The sequence below is a fragment of the Lissotriton helveticus genome, chromosome 1_1 (genome assembly GCF_964261635.1).
Source record: "Lissotriton helveticus chromosome 1_1, aLisHel1.1, whole genome shotgun sequence".
NCBI lineage: Eukaryota > Metazoa > Chordata > Amphibia > Caudata > Salamandridae > Lissotriton > Lissotriton helveticus.
In genome coordinates, this window is record NC_136057.1 from 1,389,236,363 (window position 1) to 1,389,254,603 (window position 18,241).

Genomic DNA, 18,241 nt, shown 5'->3' on the forward strand with positions numbered 1-18,241 from the left:
CTGGCTGCAACACCATCGCCCACGTCCTGCTCCTCCACCGTAGGCAAGATCCCTGCAGCCAGGGGGCCACTCAGCAGGCGCCGGGGGGCATCCTGCTACACTCGGGCATCTATGCAGCAGGTTGACGCCAGCACCCGGGCAGATAGTCCAGTGGAGGGCCCGCGCACGCACCACGCCCTCACCTGTCCCTCTCCGGCGCGCCACAGGAGGTATCCTCCGAGACCCACCGGGAGAAACACGGCCCGGTCCAGCCGCGATTCAGGCAAGGAGCCGTGCCCCCACAGGCAGGCACGTCATGGCAGGAAGACCCTCTGGGCACCACCCAACGAGCCAGGCCAAGCGCAAAGTCCAAGGCCCCAGAGCTGCAATCACCCCCGGGGGCCGCGATGATCCCACGCCCACCGCGGAGTCCAAAGGCCACGGCTCCAGCTGCTGTTCATGTGCCCCACCTTGGGCTCAGCTCCGCCTCCGGTACGGGCGATGCGCTGCAGCACTCACACCCGCTGGGGGGGTCCCGATGACAGCGGACCCCCCAGGAACCATCCGCCTCTGGCGCTGACTAGGCCCGATCCCCGGCCTTGATTTCTCGCGGTCCGCCGTTCAGGGGCCGGCCCCTCCCCTCGCCGCAGGTCTATCGGCGGCCGGGAGCAAGGGGGGGCCCTCCGCCCTCAGTCCCACAGCCCGCACAAGTCCCGGGGGCACTCCGACCCCTCCGGCGCGCCAGGAGGATCAGGAAATCAATGTCTGGATAGTGTGCACTCCCGGACCAGGCCGCAATCCCCGGCGTCAATTAGCACCAGATCCGGCGCAGCAGCTCCTGGCCGTAAGCGTCCTCGGATCGCCTTCCTCCTACCTCGCTATGGCCCCAGAGAGAGCTCCGCACGGTCAGACGTCGTGGGGCAGTAGAAGCAAGCGCCGAGGTGGGCAGGCAGGATCACAAATACAGGATTTTAGCGGCGGCCGGCAGGGAGCCGAAGGAGCTCACGTCCTGTCGGCCAAGCTGCTTGGCCCCGCCCCTTCAACTGATTAAGTTAGGACATGTTTTATTGTGTCTGAGACAGGTGTAGCTCCCTTTACCGGCTACTCCTTTAGATAAGGGTAAACAGGAATTCTTTAGCGGTGAGCCAATGATAAGGCATGACATGCGGTAAACAGTTGGCGCGGATCTTATGATGAAAGATAAAACTGTGAACTGATAGGGATTTGCTTCTACATTACCAGGCCACTAGCAATCACACCATAGTATTGGGTTATAAAAGTAGGTGTCCTTGAGGTCTAAGGCCGCTAGGAAGTTTCTTTCTAGTAGGGTCGGATCACACCATGTAAGAGTGTAATCTTGAAGTGGGTGGTTTGCAGGAGACCCACAGACCTGAACGATGAGAAACAGTGTGCCATCCTTCTTGGGTCTGAGAGTAAACTCCTTTCTCTTGCTGGTGCAATTGAGCTACCTCTATTGCCCCCTTGCTTAACAGGGAGCAAATCGCTTTCAGCAGCTTTGTGGATTGTGTGCTTTCACAAGTCAGTGGAGTAGCCCTGCAGCACCACTGAAAAATACACAATTCTCTCCGTTATTTTTCTCCATTTCTGAGGGCAAACTCCGAGCCTCCCCCAGACAAGTGTTTTGTGATTGGCTGAATGTGCAGGGTCATTGTTTGCTGCAACAAAAGTCCCCCTGGACCTGGAGCCCTTGCCACAACCCTTATTGTTCCAAGAAGTCCTCCTCTGTGAAAAGACTGATGCTGTGTACCATGCTGTTGTTGTCCTTGTTGGTGAAAGGGCTGTGTTGTCTAGTAAGCCTGTTTACTGAGGCGAGTGCCTTAATGAAGTTATTGACATTGGTGGAGTTGTGGTGTTGCTGAAGAGCTCCCTATAAACTTGGGGGTGTTGGGATCTTTTTTGAAATCTTTTTTGGGGTCTCATCGACACGTGGGTCAAAGAGATGGACGCCATCAAACAGCAAGTCTCAAACATGAACTTCAGGTCAGAACATGGAAATACATAGCCAGGCTTGGAGACATAATATGAAGCAGGTGTTGATTTGATGGCAAACTGTATAGAGGATACCAGCATTAGAGAACATTTCCGCTTCCTTGACAATGTTCTTTTTTTTCCAGTACTTTTTAGGAAGGTGTTAGAGAAACTCCTCCATGTCCTCCCATTGGAAACTGTCATATCGGCCGAGTAGTGTCTGCGAGCATAGAATGTGCCAAGAGTAGTTGTGTCCATTGTCTCCCTTTTCACTAGTGTGGCCAGACCTATGCTTTCTTTTTAAGACTGTGCCCTTCTGTGATCCCTTGAGTAACCAATCCTTTTCAAGATGCGTGAAGCACCATTAGAGTACGGAGGAATGCGAACTTGAAAGTACAGTGGGTCTTGTGGGCGCCTTGTATGTACTTTCTACTCTGGGTGTTATGCCCGGTGTTTTTACACAGCTTTTAGATTTTTCAGTTGCATTTTTAAAAAATGCTTTCAGGCTGGATCGGTACCGGCCTGTGCACTAAGTCATGGCCAACGTTTCAGGAAAGAAACATTTTACTCGTATGCAGCTGCCATGGTGTTGCCATGCTGAAGTGTGACTGTAACATACGCAGAAGTTCCATCTGGTGGTGATGCCCTCGTTTTTCCAGTACCTAAGGTGTCATAGGAGAACTGGAAGGTGGGTATAGAGGATCTGACGATCATTGATGCGCCGACTCAATGTTTCCATTTCCTACGCATAGTAAAAGTCACCAGTGTTGTTCAGCACCGTCTACTCTTTGCTGTGGTGCATAAAAAGCAAACTTTTCCATTGCAACACAGTTTCGAAGGCGGTGCACTCAACTTTAGTAAAAAAAAAAATCTAGGGTGGAGACTACATGCTGATGCATTGTGGGTTTTGGCTCTGTGATCACAAGTCATTCTCAAAACAGAAAAACAATCTTTTGTTGTAAACAACTTGTAATATTCTGAACCCAACAAGGGATGTCAGGATAGGCTACAGCATGTGATCTACAGCAACACATGCTGCAAACTTACTTTTCAAGTTTCCCATAATGCATTTGAAAACACTTCCTAACAACAATATCTACACACCCATTACTCCGAGCACATGACGTCAGAATGTACCCTTCTACCAGGCTGTGACAGTTTAAGGACTGAGCTCAGACTAGTCAACACACAGCTAATGGAGCTCACACTATGGCTTCACGCCAAGAATTGATATAAAACTAAGATAATATTAGATTATGACATCTCTCATGGAATCAGTTATTAGATGTGACATCCTTCCAGGAACCAGATTTTAGACTGCAACATCACTCCACGAAACTGATCTTAGACCATGACATCACTGCAGGAACCAGATTTCATATCATAGGATGTCGCCTCGCTAGGTATCCGATAGCTCATAGAAAGGACTGTGCTTCCACAGGAATGTGGATGAGCCATGTGACGCTTGTGAAAGACAATCTCCATTCATTTCCCCAAACACATCTAACACAATCCTAGGTCTTACCCTTTGAGGTGTGTGGATCGGAGACAGCGTGTCCAAGTTGGTCATGGGGAACTCCAAGCCCTTGCGACGCAGGTCCTCGTAAACAGACACGACACCGGTAAGGCCAGGGGAGCTGCGGAAGGCATCGGCCCACGACTGCAGAAGGAAGAAAGCAAAGTGAGTGTCTTGGGGTCCATTTCATGTATTTGTCTATTTGCAGAGGGTCTTGGATCCCAATGATATTTTCTGAGGAATAATGTGCCCCAGGACAGCACCATTCTAGTGTCCATGCAGAAGTGAAGGAGTAGCTTGAGCTCCAGATTTTGACTCACAATCTTTTTTACATGCAGAACCCCATTCAAGTCATCAAATGATTCAGCATCAGGAATGTAATGAGCATGTCACAGTAGAGTTGCTCGTGGGGTAGCTGAGCTCTCTGACTGCCCACTGAACTTGGCCTTGGATCTGGGGCAGAGTAGAGAGGTGTTGAGGTTCAATTGGCTTCTGGAGTGGTTTCATGATACTTTGGCTTTTGGGGGGGGGGGGTAGCAAAACTGGACTTTTCAGCAGAGTTGGGTTTCTGGGTGAAGTGGATATTAGACACTGGTTAAAGATGAATCTTGTGGGGATCCTTTATATTATGTTCATGACTGAGAGAAGATTTTGTGGCAAAGTTAGGGTGAGTTGATTAAGTAATTTCTGTTAAATGGTTTGCTGCCAGCTTACTTTATTGTGGAGTAAAACTGTGTTCGTTTGTTGGGCTATGTCAAGTTTTGGATAGACTTAACTTAGTTTGTTTAGCTGATTTGTGTTTTGTAGCAGCTCCCCCTGCAACAGTTCTCCTGTCCAGCTTGCCCGCAGTCCACTACACTCTACTGCCTATCTACCTGCTGCCCTGTATTTGTGCCTCCGCTGCTCGTTTCTGGCTCGGTTTTGCCTTTTCTGCTCATTGTTCTGCACTGTTTTGCACTCTTCTGCAAATTGTTCTGCCCTCTGCTTTACCCTTTTCTGCCCTTTGTCTTGACGCTTTCTGCTCTGTTTTGCCTTTTCTGCTTGTTTTTCTGCCCTCTGTTTTGCCATTTACGGATCATTTCTTCCCTCTTCCCGCCGTTTCCTCAAGACCTGGCTTTTCAATGGAGACCTCGCACCCCAGGGCCCAGATACCTCCAGGGGTGACAGTGCCGCACACTACAAATGCGGATTGATCTACTGATTGGTAGCACAGTTAGGTTTGATTACAGTGGCAGTGCAAATTCTTAGGCAGATTACATTTTTTAGGCTTTTTTAGGTTTTGGGTATGAATTTAGTTGAGGTTTTAGCGCCTCTTGAGATTTGAGAATATTGTGTTTTAAATTAAAGTTGAGATTGGGCCCTGGGTATTGTTGGGTTTATGGCTGAGGTGGGTTGATAGCTGAGTTGCATTTTGGGGCAAAGAAACACCACCTGAGACTGGTTGTTAGCCAGAGCTGTGGTGCAGTTTTCAGGTATGCTAGGTTTTAATACAGAGCCAGGTTGGTTAACCTGGTCAATTGGGTTGGACTGGGTGGTAGGTTAGATTGGATTACAGGTCTAGTGCTACTTGACTGAGAGAAATGGGGCTGTAAGATAGGGTTTGGGACAAAGCTGTTTTCCACACACCTCCAGCCTCACCTGAATTAGGAACAGCACCTTGTCGTGCACAACCGTTGGAGGATTGTTCTTAGGAAGGATAGTTCGCACCAGGACGCCTTCAACGAATTCCTGACTTGCCACCAATACATGGAACCTGTGGCCACAATTCTTCACACAGGTCTCAAGAACCTGAGTGAAGACAAAAGCAGGAATTAAAAACTGTGCTTGTTTCACCTCTCATTTACCTTCTTACCTGCCTAAGGTCCAAAATCTCAAATCAGCGCCCAATCCTCCCTTACCACTGATCCACAGTTAGGTTTCTGCTAAATAAGTGGCTGTAATAAATTAAGAGCTCCAGGTACACACCTTCCTTGTTTTCTGGCCTGTTTGTATTTTACCAGGGGGGTGCATGTGTGAGCATGTCCGAGCATCTATGCTTGTGAGTGAGAGTCAGATCAGGAGGTAGTGAGGATAAGTGAGAATGAATGACAGTGAGGGAGGATGAGAGAAGTGTAAATTGATGCTACTGTGTGAGAATGAGTGAGCCACATTAACGCTGAGTGAGTCACAGTCTGAGTGAGTCTAAGCAAGTGACAGAATAAGTGATTGAGTGAGTCAGAGTGAATGATAATGAGTGATACTAAGTGAGAATAAGAGAGAGTGACACTTGGCGAGTCAGGTTGAGTGAGACGGAATGAGACCGATTGAGAATGAGTGGGACTGGCTGATTCAGTAAGAACGAGCAAGCATGAATGCTACCCAGTGAGTCGCTGTGAGACTGAGTCAGAATGAGTGGGACCAAGTAAGAATGAACGAGTCAGAGTAAGTAAAAGTAAGTGTGAATGGGAGTAACTGAATGAAACGGAGTAAGTGCAAGCGAGTGTGAGCAAACTCCTCAAACCCTCTAAGAAGAAGTCAGGCTTGCTCACTGGAATTCTACCCCTCATCACTTTTAAAGATCACCAGCCTCCACTGCGCTATATACATGACACCATAATTACATACTTGTCTCTGCAGCCAGAGATAAAGAGGTTGTGTGGAGGAGGCTGCAGAGAGAGCAGAGAAAAATGCACTCATAAACACACTGCCCTGGTCCACCTATTAATCTAATACCATGAGCCAAAGAAACTTGTACCCAAGCCCACAATGGAACAGTATTTCTAATAAACTCATTTACGGCAGAAATTAAATCGGCATGTCATATCAGAAGGGAAAGAAGAGTCAAGGCCTACGGTTTCAGCTGTGATGTCTGAAAATAGCTATAGTCTATCGAAGCCTTGTAGAGTTCCTCTCAGGAACATCTTACACTAGTAATGTCACAATGTTAGATCATAGGACTTGTTTACATAACTTGTTGCATTACTTCATATGAGTGAGCTTATTCTCATGAGGTTCATCTCAAGTGATTGAAAGGGCAGACAGTGGGAGTGGCCTAGCTACATACATTGCAGCCGTTGGTTTCCAGAGCTGTCACCCGAGCTGAGGTACATCCTTCATTGCTCTTGCCATTGGGAGCTTGCCTAAACCCCATTAAGAGCTTCTGTGCTGTGAAGCTTCGGAGAGGACCCTGCACTCCTGGCTGCAGGTCCTGGGGGCTAAGTCCTTCCCGGGACAGACTATATTGTGGTAGTGTGAAATGCCTGGCGTGGCCTTCAGGGAGGCCAGGCCCTGCTAGATGGCTCGGTTCCACTCTCCATGGTAATGCTGACCCATGGAGCTGGCTTTGTGGAGTCTTGGGCAGACCCTCTGTGTCAATCGCAGAGCTGGTGTTGATAGGACTGGCCCTGATACAGGGCGAGACGGAGAGTCCGACACAAGGCGGCAGCAGAGCTTAGGAGCAGCCCTTCTGAGCGGTGGCAGCAGAGTGATTATGACCTCTGGACAGCATCTGCCTTTGCTCCTCTTGAGGAGTGGATCCCCACGGTCACCAGGGTAAGTGGCCCGCGCCCTGGCCCCACCCCTGTTCACTTGACTCCGGCTGCCCCTGAAAAGCTTGCAGTGGAGCGGGTGGGCCTGAGCAGTCGGTGGCAATGGAGAGGTTGCAGAGGAGATTTGCTGTGTTTGTGCCTGCTGAGTTCGACCCACTCGTAGAGTGGCTTCACAAAGACACCTTGGCTGAGGGGTTTGAGTGAACATGCAAGGCCTAGGACAGGATATCGCTTTATGCATATGACCTTCTAATCTTCCTCCAGAATCTGCAGGATTCCGGACTGCAGGCCCTCCAGATTCTGAATAGTTTTGGTGAATTCTCTGGCCTCACCATTAACAGGACTAAATCATTGGTCTACCCAATGGGGGCAGGTGTGGGTCACATTGACTGGACTTCTTCACTGACAGTGTCACAGAACGGCTTAAGTATCTCAGAGTTTATGTGACGTGTGATGAAGATAGGGGCATACAACATTTCACCCCATTCTTAGGTTACAGACTGATCTGCTGTGTTGGTCCCCCCTGCCTTTGTTTTGCATGGGCATAGCTGCTATGTTTAAAATGGTGTTTCTGCCATGGCTTCTGCATCAATAGCAACATTACCCTATAGGTTTCCACAGGCCTTTCTTTACTCACAAAACAGCAATTGTGCAGGCTTTTCTTTAAGGGGGGGGTAAAAGCACCCAGAATAGCCATGAGTGAGTGCTATTCATCACCGTACGATGGGGTGTTGGGGTAGATGACCCACAATCATAATAGAATGGTACACCTCACTTTGATTGACTTCTGGCTACACTCACCATTATTGGAACCGGCCTTCATGACAGAGCGGTGGACCCTGGGTGATGTCGGCTTCCTACACTATTTATATGGCACTCAACCTCTGCTATCTCTCTCCCTGGTGATGCAGTGTGTCTTGGTGGGCAGGCTTGCGACCCCCGAGTAATTGGGGTGGCTTGGGCGTCTCACCAGAGACTCTCAATTGGATGAGAACTGCCCTTGGACCCATAATGACTCTATGGGGACTTCCTGGGTGGAATATGATTGGTATCTCTATGCAGGAAGATGTCATGGAGGGGACCCATATGTTCTCTTTTCCATAGTTGCAGGACTCACCATGCTAAGGTGCCAGTTTTTCCGTCATCTCCAACTCTGGCATGCCCGCCACCCCTACATCATGAGTCTGACCAAGCTCCAAGAACACAGTCAGCTGAAAGCCCACCTATTGACGGGCGAGGCAGGACACAAACAAACTTCCCTGGTGTACCGAACCATTGTGAATAACTCATCTGACACTTTTGATAACCTGTCTATGTGACAACTTATCTAGAATCTAGGAGACATTTCAGTCGATGACTGGTGAGCCACCAAGATGGCTCCCAGAGTGATTGGTACTGCAGCGGAATTCCGACTCATCCAATTAAAGATCCTGCAAAAAATATACTTTACTCGTTCCACACTTTAGCGCTTTGGCAGAATTCCATCTCTGGTATGCCTTAGATAAGGCTTTGGGGATGGAAAATGTTTCCACACCACCTGGCCCTGTCTGGCACTTCAGTATTTCTGGACCGGGGTGCTAGAGATTATGGGTGAGGTGGTGAGTTGGCTGATGGACCGCAACCCCACACTGATGCATGTTACAAAGGACCTCAACTAATCGTTATAAGTTACCTCTCCTCCACATGGGTCTCAGAGTAGCGAAAAGAGAAATTGCCAGAGACTGGAGGAAACATGTCTACCCATCCCTGGAGACATGAACTAGTGGTCTTGATCAATGACTCGACTTACTTACAAAGGAGACCAGGGTTGCCGACGCAAGCATTATAAGCTATGGTCTGAATAGTAAAGCTACCTAGGAATTGTTTATGGGATGGAGGGGGAGCTTGCTATTTTTGGGACGAGAAGGATCGATGATGTCCTGCTTGATTGAGATGGTTTTGTAACACATTAGGATGTATTTGTCCTGTTCCCATGAAAACTGGGTATAAATGTACTTTTCTCTAAGGGTGAAGAGAGAGGTGGGTTACTGGTTTACAGGAATGTCATGCTAGTTACCCTGTAAAATTGAATAAAATTGCTTTAAAAAAAGACAAGACAAGTGATGTCTTTGATTGTGTACGATGTGTCCTCTATCATGGCTTCTAGACAACCAGGCTGTCAACAAGTCTGGCTGTGTAAAAGCTGCCTTTATGCACTGGCTCTCTGCTGTTGTGTGCTGCGAGCGAAGCCTTTATAGTGTACGAGATTTCACCTTACGCTGATTCTCAGTTTGAAGTCGCTTTAAAAGATGCTACTCGTGGTGCAAGACTGGATTCTGCGCTTCAGTCACATGATGACAACATCTTGGGACCGTCTCAAACTGAAATGATCCTTGGAACCAGCTATGTACCTTGGCACCAGTCTGCATTACTATGACAGACACCAGGAGTTCTGCCAAACTGACTTATAGCCAGATTTTGCTGGAGCTTGTCTGTTTTCATGCAAAAGTGTCAATTTTAAATTCTGCGGCAATCACTGCCAGATTTATGTTGACAGCAGATGTTGCAGTGCGCTTACTCTATCCGATTTCATATCAAACTGCTAATCACAAGCTTTCCAGACTAAAAATCCTCCTGCACATAATCATATCAAATTCAAAGCCAAAAGTACTTTATTTCCAAGAAATATAATCATATTCATTATCATATCCCAGACGGGGTAGAGCTGCAATGCACATAGGAGGAACCTCCTTGCTGCATTCACCGTTTTATCGTTTAAGTTCAGGGACATAGCATCACTAAACCAAACTTAGGCTCAAGATTTCAAGAGTTGACTGCTTTGACACAGGCAACTGCACAATCTTCCTAATGAGATTGTCAGCCATCTTTGGTGTTTGAGGCACAGCCATTAGAAAGTTCACTTCTTTCCTATCATATTTTGGTAGGAAAACAGGCATTTCACCTATCAACCCCACTAGTATCACTTGTGGAGTTCCAAAAAGTGCTGCCTAGTCACTGACACTTCTCAACGCATAACAGGTACTTCTAGCAAACACTGTGGATGCCTTCAGCAAAACTACCACATGTACGCTAATTCACCACTATTCCTCTATGGGTTCCGGAGTAGCGTGCTACTCGCAGAAATAAGAGCTTTGACGCCTCGTCATGAGTAGTAAGTGCTATATAAATGCAATTACAATACAACACAATACGCTGACAAAACCCAGATTCATAGTCATATTCAGAGATCCGAAAATGGAGGTATCAGAACTGGTTATGCCTCTATAACCAAAGTTATGCTACATGCCTTCAGCCATTCCTCCACACTTCCATTTGATTGGACTTCCTGCATGCACCCGCTGACCAGGCCTTCGCTAACACCACCTTGAATCGCCTACATGTCCTCTGCCGAATCCCATCCCTGTTGCTTCGTCCTGAAAGTACTGCACGTGTCCTATCATTGGGCGACAGTCAAAATCCTACGGTGGCCTATCTGCCAAGGCACAGAGTAAATCGGCTTGTATTATCTGCCGGGTGAAGAGCAGAGTCCATACCCTAACTGAATTAGACTTGAGGTTTCCGGTGAAACAATGGATTGAACCTTCAAAAGGCACTGCGGCTCTACCTCATATACAGAGTCATCAAAAGCAGAACAGGTGGAGAGCTACATATTCTTCACTAATTGGATATATTGACTAACGCTCACAGCTCTTCAAAGTGCTCATTAGCATAGAACACAAATATTTATTTATTCTTGTCCTTTGAGTACACCTCCAAATTTTAGAATATGGAATTTGAAAGCAAACATAAATTTTAAATATACAATATCCAGTCCCAACGGATACCAGGTTGCATCATAGTATTGTATTGTAATTGCATTTATATAGCGCTTACTACCCCTGACAGGGCTTCACAGCGCTTTTGCGGCAAGTAGCACGCCACTCCGGAATTCATAAAGTATCAGTGTTGGATTAGTATAGTGAAATATGAAAGCAATTTGAGTGGTGGATAGGTTAGTCAGCAATTTGGATTCAGAAGGATAGGGGAGGGATAGAAGAGTAGGACTATTGAAGCAACCTTAACCCCTTCCATGCTGGGCCGATTCTGCTCCTGTGCTGCAGATTTCAGCGCGGGTGCGGTCATGACGGCCCCCAGCCGTCATCAGCACACGAGCACTGTAGTGCATGACGGCTGGGGGCCGTCATCAGCATGGAAGGGGTTAAAGCAATATAAGGACTGTATAAAAACAACTAATGAAAAGAAGAAAAATGTAAACAATAAGACTAAAAGGTGCTATGATTGATGTCCCGATGGTATAACGGATGTTGCTCATGCTGTTTATAACATTGTTTGTGGTGAGCGATGTCTCTGGTGTTAAAGGGGGTCATCTGAAGTCGATTATACGTAACAGGCTATGAATGGTGTGTCTGATGATGTAGGAGATTTCATCTCATGATGGTTGCTATATGTTGTCAGTGAGTGATGTCTCTGATACTGTAAGAGGTGTCATCTCAAGCAATGGCAGAAGAAGAGGTGTCATCTCATGCAGCAAGCTATGGCAGAAAAAGGTGTCATCCTAAACAGCAAGTGATAGCAGATGAATAGAGTATTCACCTATGCCCCAATAAAAATACTGAAAGATGCAAAAACAACAATTGAGGGCTGGGATGCTGAAAGTATGTCAAACATACACCCCCAGTATAGAGATCTGGGCCTAAATCCATCATTTTTATGCACACCATGCCGTTCCAGTTTAGACCCAGCCATATGCAAATCAGTCTTGACCCTACTCCCCATGGGAACGGTCCAGTCCGAACTGCCAGGTCCTCCTTGGATCAGAAACAAGCATCCTGAGACCGGTTTCAGGGTATAACCCCTCATCAGCCAGGCTAGCTTGACTCAAGTGGCATGGTGAGCACAGGACTGATGTCTGGACATACCCTTCCCACTTAGGGTGACAAATGCAAAAAGAACAATGGATGGACGGTATGCTGAAACAATGTCAAACATTCACCCCCAGTACAGAGATCTGGGCCGATATAAAAATACTGGCAGATGTAATGTTCTCCTGTCTGCTTCCCACATCCCCACCCATAGTTTGTCGGGATACATTTCCTGCCAGTGTTCCTCACCGTCAGAGCCAGAAGCACCTCGTGGAAGTTCTTGTTCCCCACGATCCTCTTCTTCAGGGCTCGGATGGCGTCCTTGGGCCTAGAAGGGAGAGAAGAGTAGAAGAGCTACTCAGGAGAGGTGGGTACTGTGGTGGACTAGTCCATTTTACAGGGCCCCTCAGCGCCCATCCCTCAGCACAGACTCAAGGTTTAAATAGGTTGCAGCTCAAACCTCGGCTAGGCTGATTACTTATCTGTATACAAAGATGTTCGATTAACACAATTCCTGGTCAAATAAATAGTGAGAAAATATGTGGTATATATTTCATTGAGAAATCCGATAATTTTGTTGTAAAAGGGCACGTTTCAACACCTATGCCACTTAACCAATATAGAACCTTTACCTTTGACCGTAACCCTTCATTCCTTACCCCGATCGCTTACCTTGAACTCAATCCACACTCCAACCTAAACCTTAAACCTAACTCTAATTCCATACCTTACTCTAACCCAGCTCTCCCTTATCCTAAGCAGCCATTCCGCTATGACTTCATATTAAGTCTATTTTGATAACTTTGTGCGCCATTTTCTTAAAGTTACCATGCAAAAGAACATTTCATTTGTTACTTTTTACAAAAAAGAATCTCACTGTTTTGTTAAATAAATTCAAAGTGTCCTACATTTATGCTGCAGTTTTTTCCCCGAGAGTAGGAGATTTCGCCGCACGACAGCGCTGTAGTCCTGCCGGCCCTCAGGGGCGGCTCTAGGCTCATGGTGGCCATGGGCAGGGAGCGTAGGTAGGGGGCCCCGGTAGAGGGGGTGCGGGCGGGGCGAGCCCGGAGGCCAGTGAAGAGGGGGGGTTCGGATGTTTGGAAGCGGAACAAAGTCGGAGGCCGCCAAAACCCTGCCAGGGGCAGCCACACAAATATATATCCATCCTCAGAGGATTAATATATTAAGGATATATATTGGCGTGGTGGCCCCTGGGGTTTGGTGGCCCTGTGCAGGTGCACAGCTTGCACATGCCTAAGGCCGGCCCTGCGGCCCTGCAGCATTCTGCAGTGTTTGATGGCGCTGGTAAGCAACCGTGAGCAGTTGGTTCTGCAAAAACCAACCACACGGGGTATGAAAGAGGGGTAACTGAAAGAGGAGCAGCGCGTGGGGGGACTGGAGGTGTCCTGGTACAAGCACTGCATGGCAGGGGATGCTGCAGAGCACCAATGGGGTGCATGTCAAGAGGGAGGTGCATTAGCAGAACTGGGGCCCCAGTACCCGAAAACCAGGAGGCGCTCCGGGTCAGAAATGGGGTGCATAGTGCAGCTCTAAAACACAGAAACCGCAGACGAACTGCACGGCCAGGTCTGCTGTATGTTGACATGGCTGTGTGTGAGGCCTGATCCGCCATCCCAGTATGGGAGTGAACTCCCACCACCCCCACATAAGGCGAGTGGGCTGCTCCAGTCCCTCCTTTGAGGAGTGGTCGCTGGAATCCAGCTGAGCGAGAAGGGCTGGGTGGAGGCGCAGGAATGTGCAGAGCTTGTCTGACTCATGGGGGACACACCCTAACCCTGTACCAGCTCGTGGCACAGAATAAGACTGCTTCTGTACTGCCATACAATTGTTAGCATAGAGCAAAAAAAGCAAAAATAAATGTTTGGAACGTTTTTACTAGGTACAAACATTACTGTACAATATGTAACGTCCTGTTTTCATGAAAAATATGGGTGTGGGAAAGTTATCATTTTCATGTCTCGTGAACTAAATGAAACCATGCAACATAAAAAGGTACAGAAGTGGTTGTATGCATATTATTGTTCAACCAAGTCATCTCAGGGGTCTGGTGACATTTACAAAGCACGCGGCCTTCAACCTCATGGTTTATCAATTCTACCAAAACGAATATGCGGCTTTAGTGGACCACATTACACAATTATCTATTATGTATCCTATATACTTATTACACACACAGGGCGGCATTCCGAGTCAGGCGGATCAGGGTCTGATATTTCCCCCTCACATGAGTTACTGACACCGGTACCTCCCGTGTGGGGAGGCAGGGAGTGATACTCCTCATTGTGAGACTTTGGGGAATAACATGAGGTACATGGTGTTTTCGCACAGGTTCCTGCAGGTTTTCCATCCCTGTTTCACCTTTAGGATTCCAATGCTTTCATCAAGTAAAGTCTCAGGGTGAAAGTTAACAGATCCATGATGTTCCTGCGGGTTTCACTGTTGAAGTGTCAGCAGCCCTGATAATAAGACCCCAACACAGGTGGCCTGTGTGTACAAGAAATTGCAAGCCTTAGAAATCCCAGACTGGTGAAGGAAAGAAAAAAGAGTGAGTCTGTGGCATGGAAGGAGAGAGGAAGAGAAGGGTGAAGGATATAGCAAAGAACTTGGAACAGGAAAGGAAATGCACAATAGAATGAGAGGGGGGGCAATGCCACAGAAAAGAGGGAAGACACCAGATTCGAAGGAGAGAAGCAAGGATGGAGAGGGACACGAAGGCGAAGCGGAGAATGAAAGGAGCGGGGGGATGGAAGGACAGGGATGGTAGAAAGAAAAGGACGGAAGGGAGTAAAGCTGAAAAGGAGGAGAGAAGGCATATCATTACACAACGGTCTGTAGGCGAGCGTCACTTGCTGATCCTACAATGCTGGAAATACACTCCTCCCCAGCCTTTGTTAGCGAGTTATACCGTGCATGCTTTGCATTCCAAAATGTCACCCTTTATAGATGTGTCCTTGTCCTTTGTAACCACGTCTGTGAAAACTTCAGCAGGCCGGGACCTAATGTTACAGTAAGAAAGCGATCCATGGGAAATACCTGCGATAGGTGTGGCAAGAAACACATTGTAAGATGCGTTTCCTAGAGACCGACATATAGACTCTACCCTTACTGCTTCCTCTAGTCTTGGGACTGAGACAAGTGAGTAGAGAAAGGGGAGTGAAAGGAGAACCTAAGAGAAAATTTAGAGTTGTGAGAGGGAATTTAGAGGACAGCCTCCCTCAAATCTGCACATCCTACCAACTCCAACTGAAGGAGTCTAATGTATGAACATCCATTCGTAAACCAAGATGTCCAATTTGCACACTGGCTGGTTTAAGAATGCGAATGCATTTAGCGATGCAACCTCATAAAGTCCGAATTAGTGCTACTAGGACCTAATAGGACGCTTTGCAAATTGTCCAATTCGCAGGGATCACAAATCGACCGGCCTAATGAATATTAATTAGGCAGCTCACAATTTGCAAAGATATAGATTCACAGATGTGAGCTAGATATATTATATATTTCTTTCAAGCACAGTAGATTGTAATTTTACAAAAGAACAGAGGGGGGGGGGTCTGGCAACTAATAGGGAGAGTAAGAAAATGCAGATGCAAAAACAATGCTAAATGAAATGTGGGTTTGCAAGTGAACAGGACTTCTGGAAGTTTTTTTCTGAAACCTCCCAAAAAATCATCGAGCTGCTGCTTCCTATGGGACACGGTCTCTTCCACTTTGCTTTCTCCCACATTTTCTTGCACCCCAAGACACAGTGACATTCAGCTCAAGTTCAAAATCCTTCCATGTTGTGTCTTCTCGGTCTTACTGAAAAGCTGAAAATACAGAGGCTGGCAAAACTGTGTGCCAACAAGTGATGTTAGTTTCACCCAGTGAACCAGACACACATTCCGAGTTTTGGAAGCCCTCTTTTTGTCAAGACATACCTTTCAACTATCTCACAAAGCCAAATCTCTTTTCCTCCAGTCATCAGACACCTCAACCCACCCTATACCCATTTCATCTACTCTGGAACCAGTTTAGTATCTGGCTTCCTTACCCTAAATAGCTCAAAGCACATCTTCCCTGCTGTTTGAAGAGGTAATAATATATGCGCTACAATTCAGTGTTGGTTTTCCTTCTTCGAGTAAAACCCATTCATTCTTACGGAGTACTCTCCTTGATGGTTTTGTTAAATCTTTTGACAATGCAGTTGCTTTCCGGATAGTATAAAACACACTTCTTAAGTTTGATCCCATTTTCACCGAGAAGAGATTTAACTTCTTTGAACAAAACTGTGCTCTGTTATCAGTTCATAGCATCCTTGGGAATCCCCCATTACATAAAACCTATTTACAAAATGTGATGAAACTTCTCACACTTGTGTCGCTAACTCATAACACATCTGGTCACCTCAAAAAAGATGCACTATAATAAAGAGGTATGAAATGAAAAGAGCCACTATATGTAAAGCCACTTCTTCCCAAGAACTATTCAGAAGTGCACAACACCACACTGTACTGAGAACCTTGACACTATTGCAGCACTCATTGCAAGCCATTATGGACCTCCACCTCCAGATCCATACCGGGCCACCCAAAATCCACACTGACCCTTTCTTTGATCTTGTACGACACCCAATTGTCCCTCATGAACTAATTTGATCAACCTTTTTTCTCAAAGACGTAGGAGGAATTAGTCTTGTTCCCCTATACAATAACCCTTCTTCTCTGCTAACTCCCCTCTAAACTTCCTAAAACAGCTTTATCTAATCCCTACAACCCTCGTCACTCCAACCTACTTTTAGCATACTTAAAGTTTTAATTAAAGTGGCTTCCCAACCTAATTCTGTTTTTCATTCTTCTTCTGTCATAGCACAACAGGTAGCATAACAAACCTTTTTGTCAACCCAACCATTTTCTTCCACTTCATCACTGCCTACCTCCTCATTAGCCGAAACCAGTTTGGCTACAAAAGACAACACATTATTACCCCCGGAATGTGTTCAACACTAAAGGTGTACTCCTATCCACCTTCTCATTCTTTCTGACACAGCATCTAAATCCTTCCCTGTGAATATTTCTTCTGGAGGTTTATGACTATTCTTCCAATAAATACTTCAACTCACAGAAAATTCCTGATTTTTTTTATTGCCTAATTAACAACCAGAGCTTCTCTCTCAATTACTGTGAAACTGAGCTCATCTATCCTCGGGGATCTAGAGATAAACACTATCATCTTCTCACTATCATCCAATACGTGTAACAAAATGCCCCCTAATCCACCCCCTTTTGTACCGCTTTTGGCCGCCATAAGTGTGGCAGGGTATGCTCAGACGTGAGTCCCTTGCTCACTTTGCCACTGGATTCAAGCAAGCCGGGCTGAAGACGGCTGGAATGCCAGAAACCGGTCCCCGGAAGCTTGTTTCCGGTCCAGGGAAGACATGGCTTGGCAGTTCGGGCTGGACTGTTCCCATGAGGCACAGGATAAGACTGATTTGCATATGGCCATGTCTGAACTGGGGTGGCAGAGTGGGCTAAAGAACGGTGATGGATTAAACCCAGATCTTTTGACAGGGTGTGAGTGTTTGATTGATTCAGATGCTCTGTCCATCACCAGCCCCTTTTGTACCGCTTTTGGCCGCCATAAGTGTGGCAGGGTATGCTCAGACGTGAGTCCCTTGCTCACTTTGCCACTGGATTCAAGCAAGCCAGGCTGAAGACGGCTGGAATGCCAGAAACCGGTCCCCGGAAGCTTGTTTCCGGTCCAGAGACGACATGGCTTGGCAGTTCGGGCTGGACTGTTCCCATGAGGCACAGGGTCGGGCTGATTTGCATATGGCCCTGTCTGAACTGGGGTGGCAGAGTGGGCTAAAGAACGGTGATGGATTAAACCCAAATCTTTTGACTGGGTGTGAGTGTTTGATTGATTCAGATGCTCCGTCCATCACCACCCCCTTTTGTACCGCTTTTGGCCGCCATAAGTGTGGCAGGGTATGCTCAGATGCGAGTCCCTTGCTCACTTTGCCACTGGATTCAAGCAAGTCGGGCTGAAGACGGCTGGAATGCCAGAAACCGGTCCCCGGAAGCTTGTTTCCGGTCCAGGGAAGACATGGCTTGGCAGTTCGGGCTGGACTGTTCCATGAGGCACAGGGTCAGACTGATTTGCATATGGCCATGTCTGAACTGGGGTGGCAGAGTGGGCTAAAGAACGGTGATGGATTAAACCCAGATCTTTTGACTGGGTGTGAGTATTTGATTGATTCAGATGCTCCGTCCATCACCACCCCCTTTTGTACCCTAATCCATTTGAGCTAGCATGAATGACAATATTTTTTTTTGTCCAGCACAAAGGCTTGTAAATCAGGCGTTCTT

General features: G+C 47.1%; 1 protein-coding gene across 3 annotated transcripts in view; it reads right to left on the reverse strand.

Annotated features, from left to right (window-relative positions):
* The window catches only part of TOM1 (target of myb1 membrane trafficking protein), a 399,690-nt gene that overhangs the window by 219,261 nt on the left and 162,188 nt on the right, over nucleotides 1-18,241 (reverse strand). For all 3 annotated transcript variants that reach the window (XM_078684134.1, XM_078684131.1, XM_078684127.1), the window contains exons 3-5: nucleotides 12,123-12,201; nucleotides 5,123-5,272; nucleotides 3,494-3,628 (exon numbers count right to left, since the gene is read on the reverse strand). In XM_078684134.1, coding sequence (XP_078540260.1) covers nucleotides 3,494-3,628; nucleotides 5,123-5,272; nucleotides 12,123-12,201 — 364 coding nt within the window. The remainder of the gene's footprint in view (nucleotides 1-3,493; nucleotides 3,629-5,122; nucleotides 5,273-12,122; nucleotides 12,202-18,241) is intronic.